The following is a 13,732-nucleotide window of genomic DNA, read 5'->3' as shown; positions in this document are numbered from 1 at the left end:
AAATAAAGACACTTTATTTACAGATAATACAAAATAAACCACAGGACAAAACTACTGTGCAGGGGGAGGAACGGCCTCTATAATAACCCCGCTCCCCAACCCAGAATAACTCATATAAAAAATTTAAAAGGCCCTAGAAGGAGGGAGGGGCAGGGCTGGAAGCACCTTTGCTGATTGGGGACTGGGGCCTGCAGTCCTCAGCCACCCTGTTCCAGGGCAAAGTGGACCCTGGCTTGCTCCCTTCTGAGTCCTGGGCCTGGCAGGGAGGGGACACAGCTGCAGGGGCAGTTGGTGGTGGTTATAGAGGCTCCCTGGCCCAGGACCTTTTCTGACTCTAGAGGGTTGGAGGAAGTCCATTGGTAAGTGGTGCTGGGGGATGGGGGGGTGTTATTGCAGTGCTTCAGCCACATCCTCCTCCTGGCCCGGGACATGGGTCTGCACCGGGCTCCAGGGAGCAGCTGTGTGGTGGCAGGATTGTGGGGATCCTCACAGCGACGATGTCGTCGAGTCTACCACCTCACGGCCATTGCACACAGTGGGGACGAACTGGGAGCTAGACCCTGGGGAAAGGAAGCTGGAGGTTGGGGCCAGCCCCAAGGTCCCTTGGGCAGGGCAGGCAGCAGGGGGAGAAGGGCTGCAGAGGGCGGCTCCCCGCCACCACCTTGCCCTCTCCTGTCCAGCCTCATCTAGGGGGCCCTCCACCCCCAGCCAAGGAATCTCAGCAACCCAGGGAGTGGGCCCTATGCTGAGGAGCTGAGGCAGGGAGAGGAGGCCCAGGTGGACAGGGGTGCTTAGGGGGGATGCCGACCTTGGCCGCTGGAGCTGGCCCTGGCGGCAGCACTGCCGAAGCGGCTGGTGGGTGCACGGTGGCTAACCACGTTCTTTTGCGGCTGGAAGAGGATGATGTGCAGCTTGGGCGCAAAGAGACAGCCGAGCACCACGGAGCCGCTGAGGCTGACCGACACACACATGGTGGTGGTCTGTACCTGTGGTGGGAGAGGTCAAGGATGAGTCTGTCCCAAAGGCCTGGGCCTGGCCCCAGGAACCCTGCCCAGGCGGTGGGGTAGGGAGTGAGGGAGACAATAAGCATCCAACACTGGGCCTTGGTCCGTTTGCCAAGCCCCAAAGGATTTTTAGGCAGGTTGGGCACAACCACAGCGTCAGCCCCAGTGCACCGTCTTCCCAGGGAGACCAAAGTTCTAGCTGTGGGGGTGAACATGCAGGGGCACGTGTACACATGGGAGTGTGTGTGCAGGTGTTATGTGTGTCGAGATGCAGATATAGAGTGCCTGCGTATAAATGCATGTATATCTCTGTGGGGGTGTGTGTGCAGTGGGTCTTGAAAGTGTGCAGATATGTGCACATAAAGAATGCATGTATATGGATGTGTGTAGCTGAGAAGATGTGGATGTATGCCAGGTGTGTCTGTGTGTGCACAAGTGAGTGTAGGGGTACGTGTGTGTCTGCATGCATAGGTGCTGGTGTGTGTGTGTCTGCATGCATATGTGGGTACTGAGTATATATCCTGGGTGGGTCCTTTGCCACCGATGATTGGCATGCAAATGCAAATCATATGCAAATACAGGCTGCATCAGAGCAGATTCCCTCCCCATCTCTGGCCTCCACCACCCAGGCAGGTGGCCCAGCAGGTGGAAGAGCAGCCAAGCCCAGCCACCCCTGGCCCCCAGTACTGCCCACCATACCTCTGTCCTGAGGGAAAGGGCCTTTGCAGAGGCTCTTGCCTTGATTTTCCTGCTTCTTTAATTGTTAAGATTGTCAATTCAGACCCTGCTCTATACTCCCAAGCTGAGAGACCTTAGGCAAGGGATTGAACCTCCCTGAGCCTCCGTTTCTTCATCTGTAAAATGGGGAGAGCCATGGAGTTTCCTCCAGAGTCGTGAGGATTAACCAAGATTATCCTCTTACTGTTCAGAGCTCAGCTCATCTGTCACCTTAGAGGAGCCTTCCCTGACCACCCCATCCAAAGCAGCCTTTGCCTCTTGAAGCTGAGGAGACCCATTGAGACACTCGGTACCACTTGGATGGAAGCCACCACCTGGGATACAGTTTTCACTGGCTTTGACTTTCCCTGACCCTACACCCCAGCTTTCCTCCTCCTCTTTGCTTCACCTTTCCTGTCCTCCCCAGTTTCATCTCTCAATCCCAGAGTCACACAGCTCCAGGGGCACCAGGCCACACTGCATGGCTTCAAGGGGCATCAGAGCATGGCACCTTCTGGGGCCGCTGGCTCAAGAGCCCTGCCATTCCCACATTCCCACCCCTGCTCACCTCATTTATGCCTCCCCACCTCAACCCGGAGTGAGGGGCAATGCAGACCCTCTGCTCCAATCAGCTTCCATTTTGGCTGCCCTTCCCCACCTCCTCCACCCTACCTATCCCAACCTGCCTGCACAGCAGAGTCCGGTTCAAGGACTCCTCTTCCAAGAAACCCTCTCTGACTCCCTTGATGCACCACCACCACCACCACCACCACCACCACCTACACATCTCCCTCTTCCACACTCTCGTTGGGGCCTTTTGTCAACCTAAAGCAATCAGCAGCATTGCCTGACTTAGTTCTTTGGTCAATCACCCTGCTAGTCCAGGAGCTCACCAAGAGCAGAGACCGGGGCTCCCCTTCTGCAAACAGCCCCTCAGTGCAGCAGGGCAAAACCTCTGCTCATTTGGACGTATTTTGGCACCTCCATCTCCTCCCAGGTCAGGAGATGATATCTGAGTCCTGAAATCTCTTCTCAGCCCTGACCCCTCCATCTCCATAGCCATTTCCCCAGGCCCCACTCAGCCTTCCCACCTTCCCCTGGGGTCCAGTCCCAACTGGGCCACCACAAGCTGTAGGCCTCTAGGTGAGCACTAAACCTGTTGGAGCCTCAAAGTGATCAGATTAAATGGGATGCCAGGAAACAGAAGGTCCCGTGTCCTGCTTGCTCCCCCAACCCCTGCCCGCCCTGTAGTGGGGGCTCACCCGGTAGTCACTGGAGGTGACATAGAAGATGGGCAGGAAGGCCAGCCAGATGATGCAGGTGGTGTACATGGTGAAGCCGATGAACTTGGCCTCATTGAAGTTCTCAGGGCACTTGCGGGTCTTGAAGGCATAGAGTGTGCAGAGTGCGATGAGGAGAACGTTGTAGGCCAGTGAGCCCAGCATGCTGGCGTCGCGGTGGTTGCAGCGCAATGTCACCACCTCACGCCGCTCAGGGGCTGTCTCCTTGCCCGTGCCTGGTGCCTCCACCACCAGCCAGGCAACCACAATGAGCAGCTGGCCTGAGATCAGGGCCAGGCAGATGGCCACCTGGGAGGCAGGGCTGATGAAGCGCGGCCGCTGGGCTCCCTCCCGGGCCCCTCCGAAAATGCGCGCAATGCGGTTGGTCTTGGTGAGCAGGGCTGAGTAGCAGACGGAGAAGGCAGTGCCCAAACCGAGGCGCCGTAAGGTGCACACCACTGTGGACGGCTTGGCAATGAAGACGAAGGTCATGCAATAGCAGAGGAAGACGCCACCCAGCAGGATGTAGCAAAGCTCCCGGCCCGAGGCCTTGACCACTGGTGTGGCATTGTGCCGTACGAAGACACCTAGCACAAAGACGGTGGCCAGGGCCCCCAGGCAGGCGATGGTGACGGGTCCTACGGCCCAGGCATCGCCCCAGCGGATGTACTCCTGGGGCAGCTCGAAGCAGCCTGTCAGGCTGGCGTTGGGCCAGTAGCCCAGGCCACAGTCAGCACAGGTGAACTCATCCAGCCGGTACTCATAGGGCTGGCAGGGGATGCAGAGCCAGCAGCAGACCTCCCCCGGCTGCACGCTCTTCACCTCGTTCTGCAGGCAGGGCTCACTGCAGCGAGAGGCGGGCAGGGGCCCGGCTGAGGCGGAGGCCCATGGGATGAGGCTGGTGTCCAGGGTCAGGCCTTCTGCCCAGTAGCCCACCTTCTGGTAGCGATAGCGCCCACTGCCTGCCCGCAGATAGGTGAAGATGTTGTAGCGACCGATACCGTCACCAAAGCGGTCGAAGCGGACCTCACTGTGGGTGTCAGCTGGGCGGAAGGGGGCTGGGGTCAGGGAGGGAAGGAAGAGAGGGATGGATTGGTGGGTCATCCTGAAGTGACCTCAGCCCTCCCCTGAACGTGAAACCCAAAGCCCAGAGCTGTGGCCAGTTCTCGTCCTTCTGACCCTCACCCCAATGCTAAAGCTGGCCTAACCCCAGACATTTCTCTAAATGAGAGGCTGCAACAAACCCCAACCCTAAGCTTCAATTAGAACCCCAGCTTAAAGTCCAGGCATCTCCAGAACCCAAATGCCCACACTAACCCCCAGTCATGACTCCCAAAACCCAGCCTTAGATCTTCCAATCCAGACCCCAATTTTATCCTGACACAAAGCATAGCCCTTTCTGCAAAACTTAGCGTGGAGACCCTTCCAAAGCTAAACTCAACCTCAGGTCCAGTCCTGGTCCCACTTAATCCCAAAAATGACAACCCTAGCTCCAGCCCCTGTCAGTCCCAACATTGATTCCAGGGTGAGCTGAATCCCAACCTCAGCAGTCACCTGGAACCACTGATGTTCACCAGAATGTTCCTGGCAGACAGCTCACAAGCCACTCTACTCCCCACCCCTATTCCCCCGTGAACCTCTTGTCTCCCAGCCAGGCTCAGGAGGCAGGACCCCTGCCGTCCCAGGTTCCAGTGAGAAATGGGGTTCAAGTTAGCAGATGATGTGCTGAAGGCCCCGTGGTGAATGGTGCGGCCTGGAGTCGAATGCAGGTCCCTTGCAGTCCCTACTTTCCACCCAGCCTCAAAATCCTCAAAATCCAACTTGAGCCCTACCATAAATTCCACCAAGCCCAGTGGGCTAAATTTAGCCTTGCTCTAATGTCAACCCAATCAGACTCAAATGCAACACAAACTCTCATCCTGATTCTCCCATAACTCTGAATGTCAATCGTATTGGAATTACTATTCGTCTTATTCCTGGGCCAGCCCTGGCACCCTCTCCCACAGTTCCCACAGTGATGCTTTCTGAAGCGGAGCAATGATCTCAGGCATTTATTTTTCTTGAAGCTGGAACTTTCATTCAAATAACTTTTGGCTTAAAGAGACCACCTTGAGTGGAAAATCCTAATGCACCTTTATTCTGACTCTCACTGATATTTTGCTGCCTGACAATCAGCTTGAGATCTCCCGATGCCTCCTCCCTGCATGATAAAGAGACAGGAGAGAGAGGGCAAGGCTTGAGCAGGAACCAGAGACCCTCACAGTGCCGGACCAGGCCAGACGTCTACTCTATGAAAGGGTGTCAGAAAATGGAACCTCAGTCCTCTCAGCCTAGCTGTACTTGTCCTGGCTCTGACCCCAGCCCCTTGGGTAAGTCCCTGACTTGCCGTAGGCTGTGTTTTCTTAGCCATGAACTAGAACCTGAGGGCCGGCTCCCTCTCACCCTCTGAGGGCTAGCAGCCTGGTGGACACTGGCCAGCACCATTACCATCAAACTTGACGTTGAGAACGAAGTCTTTGTAGAGGCGGCGTCCATTGACTGGCCGCATTGCATCACAGAGGCGGGTGGTGTTGGGGCAGAGGGCACGATGCATGTTGTGCAGCGCGTGGGCCATGGCATACACCGCATTGACCACAAACATGATCTTGGACTCTTGTTCAAAGGGCACAGCCTGCAGGGAGTGGGCTGCACAGTCTCGCTGCCGGAAGCTACAGTGGAATCTCTGCTCCCAGAACTCACGGAACCAGGGGTTCCGGCTATTGTTCCAGGGGTCCAGGCTCCGGAAGTAGGAGGCAAAATCGCTGATGGGGTAGGAAGCCAGCTCGATGGTGATGGCACCTTCAGCAGCACCCTCGCTGCCTGCCACCACGCTCTCCAGGGCCCCCCAGCCATCACTGGCCACCCAGGTGAAGCTGGCGTTGAGGCGCTGGGTGGCAGCAAGGAGCTCGCGGGCGTCCTCGGAACGGGTGAACAGGACAGCCACGCGGGCACTGGGCTTCTGCAGCAGGGCCCGCACCACACCCTCGAAGGCTGCCCGGTTCATCGCGCGGCCCACCTTCTCCGAGGTGGCCACACAGATGTTGCGGGCACGGGCCTCTAGCTCGAATGCTTCGATGCCTGTCTCGCCATAGTCACCCTCGGATGCCACAGTGGACACATAGGTCCAGTTGAAGAAGCGGAGAATCTCAGCCATGGCTTTGGCTTGGTAGAAGTCAGGGGGCACCGTGCGGGCAAAGTAGTCATAGCGAGACTTGTCACTCAGCTTGGCACTGGTGGAGGCATAGCTGATCTGTGGGATCTGAAATAGTCGCAGGAGGTTGGCCACCTGGGGGAGAGGGAGAGGAGGTGAAGACAGACACCAAGTCAAATGCTAGAGACAAATGTGTCCCCCACAGCTATCAGACCTTGGGATCAAGTGCCCGTGAAGTCAGCCCTGAGGTCCCCCTCTCCTCAAAGACCTATATCCTATTTTGAGGTGTCTTCTCCAGGGGTCAGGGAGTTCCTTGTCCTTTCCCAATGGCTGAGAGAGAGAAGACCCAGGGCTGAGGTACCAGAGTCCTGAGCCACACCTGACCCCCTCTGACAGATGCATGGCAGTAGCAAAAGGAGGGAGCTAACGGAAGGCCCAAGTCCTGGGTGTAGAGAGGTTGACAGTTGGCTGTGCAGGGAGAAGGAGGCACTAGATGGCATCTGGGATGCTCGGGGCTCTTAAGCTCTCCACCTGTTTGAGGCAGGTAACCCTTTCCAGAGTCAATCCTGATAGGATGATGGAGAAAGAAGGAAAAGACTCTCCTGGAAGTAAGACCCAGATTTGAGGGCTCCATAGCTCTGAGCATCCAAGAGTCTCCACTGGATGCCTGAGCCTGAAATAAACAAGGCTCCCTACATACCACTGCCTGCATGGCAACCAGTCTCCACCCTCAGATCTTTGGGACCTGTCCCCAAGAGTGGGGTGCAGCCAAGGGCCTGGTGGGATGGTGGGTAGGTAAGAGCAGGGCCTGCTCCTGGTTCCACAAGAGGGAGTTAGGTCTGAAGCAGCCTATTTGCCACAGGTTCACTCTTATGCCAACAATGTCAATGCCTTCTCTGTACTTTCTCTGTGCCCCTTAGCAAATTAGGAAACCTCCCTGAGCTTCAGTTTCTCATTCCTGCCTTACAAGGTTGCTGAGCAGATAAAAGTAATGATGTATGATGCAGCCACAGTACCTGGCATATGGAAGATGACAGGGATTTGGGGAAGAGAGAAGGGGCAGGCATGTGGAGGGATCATTACCAGGCAGGTGCAGTCTAAGGATAAAGGGCTGAGCTTGGTTTTGACCCAGACAAGGAAAAGGCCGACCAAGGCTATGACAGGCAACTTGGGCAGAGGGAGGTAACTGGGCTCCTGGAGATGAATGCATGGGGCCCTTAAGAGAATTCTGGAGGGAGTGCTGGGAAAGTACCTCAGAGCTCCTGAAGACATCAGCAAGTAGGAGACTGCCCGTCCATCCCTGCCCCAGCCAGGGCCACAGATGTAGGTGCCAGCACAGCCACACCCATCCAAGCTACTACCAGCCACCTCCAGTATCTGGGACCAGCAGGACCAGTAAAAGGGGGATGAGCAGGCCTCCCCCAGCCCAGGCCAGAAGCTGCCTCCGTGGTTCAGCTCCTGCTTCCTTTCTCCTAAACAAGAATTCCAGGTCATGGGTCCTGGCCTTGCTTCTGGTAGTACTCTCAGCTGGCCTCCTAAAGGAAGCTGAGGCCCCAGACAAGGCCTTCCTTACAACCCCCAGCCCCAAGCCCAGTTCTGGCCTCAATTATGCAGCAGCCTGCACCAGGCACCAGGCAGACAAGGGTCCAGACAAGAGTGGAATGGGGAGGATCCCACTTGGGCTAAAGCCACCAGGCGGGCCAAGGGACATCAGCTGAGCCAGTCCCCTGTGCTGACCTCTTACAGGAGAGCAGGAGGAGGGAGAACTGGTTCCCATTCCTTCCCACCCCTTCAAATCCTGCATCCCCTGGGGTACCCTCCCCCTCACCTTCCCACACATCCTGCTTCTCTTCCTTCTGGGTCCCCCACCCCTGTTTCTCTTCTTTGGGCTGTTCTGGGCTTCTACCTTCCACCCCTTTCCAACCCACAGAGAAATGATCTGACAGTTCCTTGTTCTTGGCTGATAGCTCTAGGTTCACGTCTCCACTTTGTGAGCACCTTGACTTGTGACTTGCCTCTCTCCAAGCCTCAGTTTCCTCATCTATAAAATGGCTTAATAACAATGACAGCGAATATTGATTATGCCCTTATGACTTGCCAGGCCCTGTGATACATGCTTTGTATGTATTTTAAATTTCCATCACACCCCTAAGAGCAGTAAATATTACAAGTCCCATTTTATAAGGATGAAACTGAGGCACAGAAGAGAGAAATAATGCCCAGAGTCACACAGTAGGTGGGGAGGTGGGGTGGGGAGCTAGGAGTCAAACCTTGAGTTCTGGCTCAAAAGTCCTGGTTATTAAGCTTCTCGGGACTATTTAACATCAGATGTGTGTTTGTGTGTGTGTGTGTGTGTGTGTGTGCGTGCACGCACAGGGAATATTTTCCTTGCACAGTCTCTAAAAATTGACCCCCATTACGTCACAGGGACGCTTTCTTAGTCTTCATTAAAGAGCTACTCAAAGGAAGCTTCTGGTCCCTCTTCCAATGCATGGCAGCTCAGAGCCTCTGCTCAGCAGGAATTCCAGGTCTCCACCTCCAGCCTCCCCTCCCACCCCCCATTTAAACAGCCCCCATGTACCTGGATGGAGACATCGCTGTAGGAGCCGCCAATTACACCAGTTATGGCAGTGGGAGCATCACCGTGGGTGGCATAAGAGCCGTCGGGGCAAATGTGGCGTGAGCCATCGGCACCCCGGCTGAGTGAGGCACGCACGAAGTCAAGGGCCTGCTCCAGAGCGTGTGTGTCTTTGGAGCAGCTGTCGAGTATGTGCGCACCTAGGCGCACACCCGGTAGCAGGCTTGGGTCACGGTTGATACGGTCCAGCGCAAAAAGCATGGCCTCCAGGCGCTGGATGCCACGATGTTCATTGACAGGACCACACTCCTCTGCCGGGCCGCCCTTCTGGTGTACCGGAAACAGCCCACCCAGAACCAGGTCCCCCTCCAGGGTCAGCACCTTCTTGGCTGGGCCCTCAGCCACAGCGCCCCACAGCAGCAGCAGAGCCAGAAGCCCAAGCAGTGATCCCATGGCCACAAAGGGGATGGATGGGTCCAGCAGACCTGGGCCTCTAGGGGATGAGGGTAGAAGCAGCAAAGGCAAAGAGAGGTGGAAATGGACCAGGAAAGGACAGACAGGAAGAGGGTGAGGAGGGACCCAGCTCCTGCAGAGAAAGAGAGAGACAGACAGACAGATAGGGAAAAGTGGAACCTGAGAGTGACTACCCCTCTGACTCTGCCTCCCCCAAGCTCCTTTCACAGGGACTGAGGAACCAGGGAGAGGTGGTATCACTAACTAGAATGAGAAGCTCCTGGGACATCCCCGAGGCCTGCCTCTCAGCCCTGCCCTGATCTGGGGCTGGAGATGGGCTCTGTGCCCATCCCAAACTTAGCAGAGTTGGAGGACTGCAGAGACGGAAGACAGGAGACCTCAGCCAACACCAATCCCACTGTGAGTCACAGAATGTCCAACAACCTACACAAATCTCCTAGAACCCCAGAGTCAACAGCTTTGCAGCATAAAATAACAGTTACAAACTTAGGGGATGGGTCCAGTCCCCATCCTGAGCTTTGGATTTCCAGAGAGGAGACATTGCTGGCTGAGAACCCACCAGGGAAGAGGGAAGGAAGAGTCTTTAAAGAGTAGTTATTCTCCAACTCCTAGGGAGACTGGAGACCAGGTGAACACCCCAGGGTCCCAGCCTCTGGTTCTTAAAAAGCCATCCTCAAAGCCCCCTGACTGAGGAAGTAATAGAGATTCTAGCTCCTGGAAGTTAGACAGCAAGGTAGAGAGTCTGGCCCCAAGGAGGGACACTGAAGTGGCCACAGGTCCTAAAGTCAACAAGGAAAGTAGATGTGAGTGTATGTATGTGTCAGGAATGGGGGTCAGTTCATCTAGTCAAAAATATGTAAACCTTAGCTCTACGTAGAACACTGAGACTTTTGGCTTCCCGTTTTCTCTTCAGCTCAGAAACAAGCAGAAAAGTCATCATCTCCAGTCTCCCCGTCCTCAGCCTCAGGGCCCTGTCCACCCTGGCTCTGGCCCTCAGAGACCCTCGCCTCCTTCTTTCACTCTGCACCCATCATTTGTGCCCCAGCTGCTCTCCCAGACACCTACCCCACAAGGGCTGTCACAATCACACAGGTTTAGGGAGACTAGGAGAGGGAAACTGAGCCTGAAGAAGGGCAAAACTCGTTCAGGGACCCCACATCCTGGACACAGAGACTGGGCTCTTCACTTTGTCCCCTCAGCTCCCCACGGTTAATCTCCTGCTGAGGCTGAGTCAGGCCAGGGGGACTGGGATCCTGTGGATACTCAGGAAGAAACAGCTCAACCAGGCAAAAAGGAGAGGCAAGCGTGAAGACCAACGCAGATGGAGACAGGGACTCAGATGGGGGCTGAGGCCCTTACCAGTCAAGACCGCAAGCCTCCCACAGGGCAGCTGGGACCAAAGCTCTGATAGGGACAGGACCATGGAGATGGAACCCTGGGAGGGGCAGCCTGGGGGCCTGGGCCACAAAATTCCGGCAGGGAGCGATGGAGCCTGAGAGGCTGAGACAAAGACAGAGGCACAGACAGAAAGACTGACCAAAGGACAGAGGGGCAGGAGGAACGAGGAAGCGCGTTGCAGGGCATGCGTTCTCTGGGAAAGAAAGGTGGGACGCCTGGGGCTGTCTTCCCGCTTCCCGGAGCTCCTGGAGAGCGCTGTCTGGACGCTTGGGCCAGTCCCGGCCCGGGCACCTCAGAACCCAAGGGTCCGCGGGACTCTGGGACACGGGGTCAGGATCAATAAGGTCGGCGGCGGCCGCGGCACCACCCGGCTTACCCTACCTTGCGCGCCCGGCTCAGGCGCGGAGAAAAAACGGAGGAGCCGGGAGCGTGGGGTTCCAGCTCCGGCTAGCTGGCTAGCTCGCTGGCTCGCTGGCTCCGCGTCTCTGATCTCTCGGCCCGCCTGCTCGCCCAGCTGCTTTCAATCGCGGCCCGCCCCGCCCCCGGCCCCGGCCCGCCCCCAGCCCCTCCTCCGTTCCTCCCAACTCCTGATCTCCCGCGCCCAACCCGGCCTCCGCCTCCCTCTGGATTCCTCCACTTCTCCCCTCCGACTCCTTAGGGCCACGGGCCCGGAGCTGTCCGCCGCGTGGTGCTGAACCCACGGGCACTCCCGCGCTGCGCTGGAGCAGGTGCCTCTTTGCCCCCTCCACCTGAAGTCAGACTGCGTCCCAGAGAGCAGCGGGCATGGAGCAAGGGGCTGGGAAGGTCACTGAGCCCCAGGAGGTGTGCACAGGGTTATAGGTTCCCATCTGCGAGAGAAGGAGGGTAGGCCCTAGGGTTGAGAAGTGCCATTTGGGGATAGGTAAGGGGGCACATGGGAGGTAGTTGGAGCACTTAGCCTGCTGCGTCCCTGTCCTCATGTCCATTCTCCCCACCCATGTACTGCAGTTCAGTCCACATGCCAGGCCTGGGGTGGGGGCATGTGTCTTCTGCCCTAAGTGAGAGCTGAGGCCTGAGTCATTAGGACGAGATGGGGGGGGGAGGGTCAGAGGAGGATGGGACCTTCTTTTCCTTCCTGCAGATGACCTTTAAAGCTGCTACCTCCCCACCACACCACACACACACACACACACACACACCCCTAGCCCTGACCTCCCCAGCCCCACCCCTCCACTAATCTCCACTCTCATGTGCAAAGGGTATTTATGGCAAAGAGATACCAACCTAATGGGGGGAGGGGTGCTGCAGGACCAGGGACTAGTGTCAACCCTAAAGAAGACAAGCTGGGACTGGTAGGGGGATCTGGGAGAGGAGGGGGCTGGGGAAGAGGCTCCTGAAACTGGCTGCTGTGTAGGAGGGAGCAGAAGCTGGAGCGGGAGCTGGAGCCGCAGCAGAGGGAGGACAGCTGTGAGATGTTCTTGACTCTTCTTCCCTCCTGCAGCAGAGTGGGGAAGGATGCCCCTGGGTAGTGTGGTGGATAATCGGAAGCACCAGACTGTGCTCAAGGATCTGGGGAGGGGGCTTGCACCCAGATTTAGCCCCAGAGTCATAATGCACACACACTAATAAGTGCTAAGGGGCACAGCATCTCTACACATGTTCTCCTGGCACTGCCCTTTCTTCCACAGGTGTCAGTAGAGGCAAGGCTAGCTCAGACACATGCTAATGAGCACACACCAAGCCCAGGTCCCTCTGGTATGCGTCTTCATGTGGGTTTGACAGTTGAGGGGGTTGGGGGCTGTCACCAAGGAAGGACAAGCTTTTCCCCTGGACACAGAAACCCAAAGCCCCACTGCTCTGGAAAGAGCACAGCTGTGAAACAGACCAACACATCAAACCCAAACAAACAAACTCCATCGCTAATGGGAGGCAGCAGGATGAGAGTTCAGAGCTGTCAGACAAGGCTGGGGAGACAGACATGCTGTCTTCCAGCTCCCGTGCTTTCACCCTCTCTGGCTGCCTCAGAGCAACTGTTTCCTGGGGCAGGTGAGTGAGGTGCTGGGCCCCTGGAGCAGAGGGGTTGACAGCAGCAGGGTGCTGAGGAGAGGAAGCTTCAGAGTAATCCCAGCCCATTCATCAAGGCAGTCTCCCAAAAGACAGTGCCAGCTCCAGTGGCCCATTACGTGACCCACATCAAGTGCGCTGCATGGTCCCGCGTGCAGCATGGACATGCTGTTACATACTCAGCTATGCAGTCACTATTGCTGTGCACACAGACATACCCAGGTTTACCTGCAGAGCTGCACATGTGGACATGTCCACACATATATAGCTATATTCATGGACACACAGCTGCACAGACATCTGGCTTTACATGTGGACACAGAAAAACACACAGCTTTACACATGAACACACAACCATACACATACAGCTGTACAGACACATAGCTACACACTGATAGCTGTATACGGACAAAACCCCCAGACTGATACCCCCAGTTAGCCAGTCCCACACCCCTGTAATACAACCAGACAGTAAGACACTAAGCACAGGAACACCTGCACATAGCCACACAGCCATCCACACAAGTACAGCTATGCCCAGCCACAATCATATCTGGATGCCCACTTGGCACAGCTTCACCCAGGACCACCACCAGCTGACCCATCCATAGTTACGCATACAAAACCAAAGGCATGTGCATGTGCGCATGCACACACACAGGTACACAGACACTGGCGGGCACAGTGGGGATGTCCTCACCGGCTGGGCAGACACCAGTGTGAGCACAGGCACACTCTGGCCACAGACACAAAGGCATCTCTTGGAAGCAGACAAAGGCAGGCTGTGAGCTCTCCACTCCTGAGCCCTGGAGGGCATGCTCAGCTTTCATACCCCTTGTCCTGATCTGCCTGCTCTCCAGCAGCCTGGGGGAGAGAAGCAGCTGTTAAGTGGGGCCACAGAGCAGGAAGTGAGGGCCTCCAATACCCTCCTTCCTCACCCTACCTCAGGGTACCTAGCCAAGTTCCTTCCTTTCCTCAGGATGCTCCTGCCCATTCCTCGACTATCTGAGGGCTCCCCAAGGTGGAACAAACAAATGCACATCGCAAA

General features: G+C 56.4%; 1 protein-coding gene across 4 annotated transcripts; it reads right to left on the bottom strand.

Annotated features, from left to right (window-relative positions):
• GRM2 (glutamate metabotropic receptor 2) lies at nucleotides 1–13,611 on the bottom strand. Of its 4 annotated transcripts, none has more exons than XM_031686493.2 (6): nucleotides 8,773–8,894; nucleotides 7,444–7,663; nucleotides 5,489–6,326; nucleotides 2,984–4,059; nucleotides 809–986; nucleotides 1–560 (listed from the first exon to the last, which is right to left on the bottom strand). In XM_031686493.2, exons 3-6 carry the CDS (start codon nucleotides 6,192–6,194, stop codon nucleotides 487–489), a joined length of 2,034 nt encoding a protein of 677 aa, XP_031542353.1. In that variant the 5' UTR covers nucleotides 6,195–6,326; nucleotides 7,444–7,663; nucleotides 8,773–8,894; the 3' UTR covers nucleotides 1–486. The 4 variants fall into 4 exon arrangements, with proteins under 4 accessions (XP_031542353.1, XP_072797475.1, XP_072797474.1 ...); XM_072941374.1 differs by having other exon boundaries at nucleotides 7,444–7,568; nucleotides 8,773–8,818; XM_072941373.1 differs by lacking the exons at nucleotides 7,444–7,663; nucleotides 8,773–8,894 and adding an exon at nucleotides 13,385–13,611.
• Between the last annotated feature and the right edge of the window lie 121 nt (nucleotides 13,612–13,732).

This window comes from Vicugna pacos, chromosome 17, assembly GCF_048564905.1.
Source record: "Vicugna pacos chromosome 17, VicPac4, whole genome shotgun sequence".
In the NCBI taxonomy this organism is placed as follows: Eukaryota; Metazoa; Chordata; class Mammalia; order Artiodactyla; family Camelidae; genus Vicugna; species Vicugna pacos.
The sequence above is the reverse complement of the archived record's forward strand: the minus strand, read 5'-3'. Positions and strand labels throughout refer to the sequence as shown.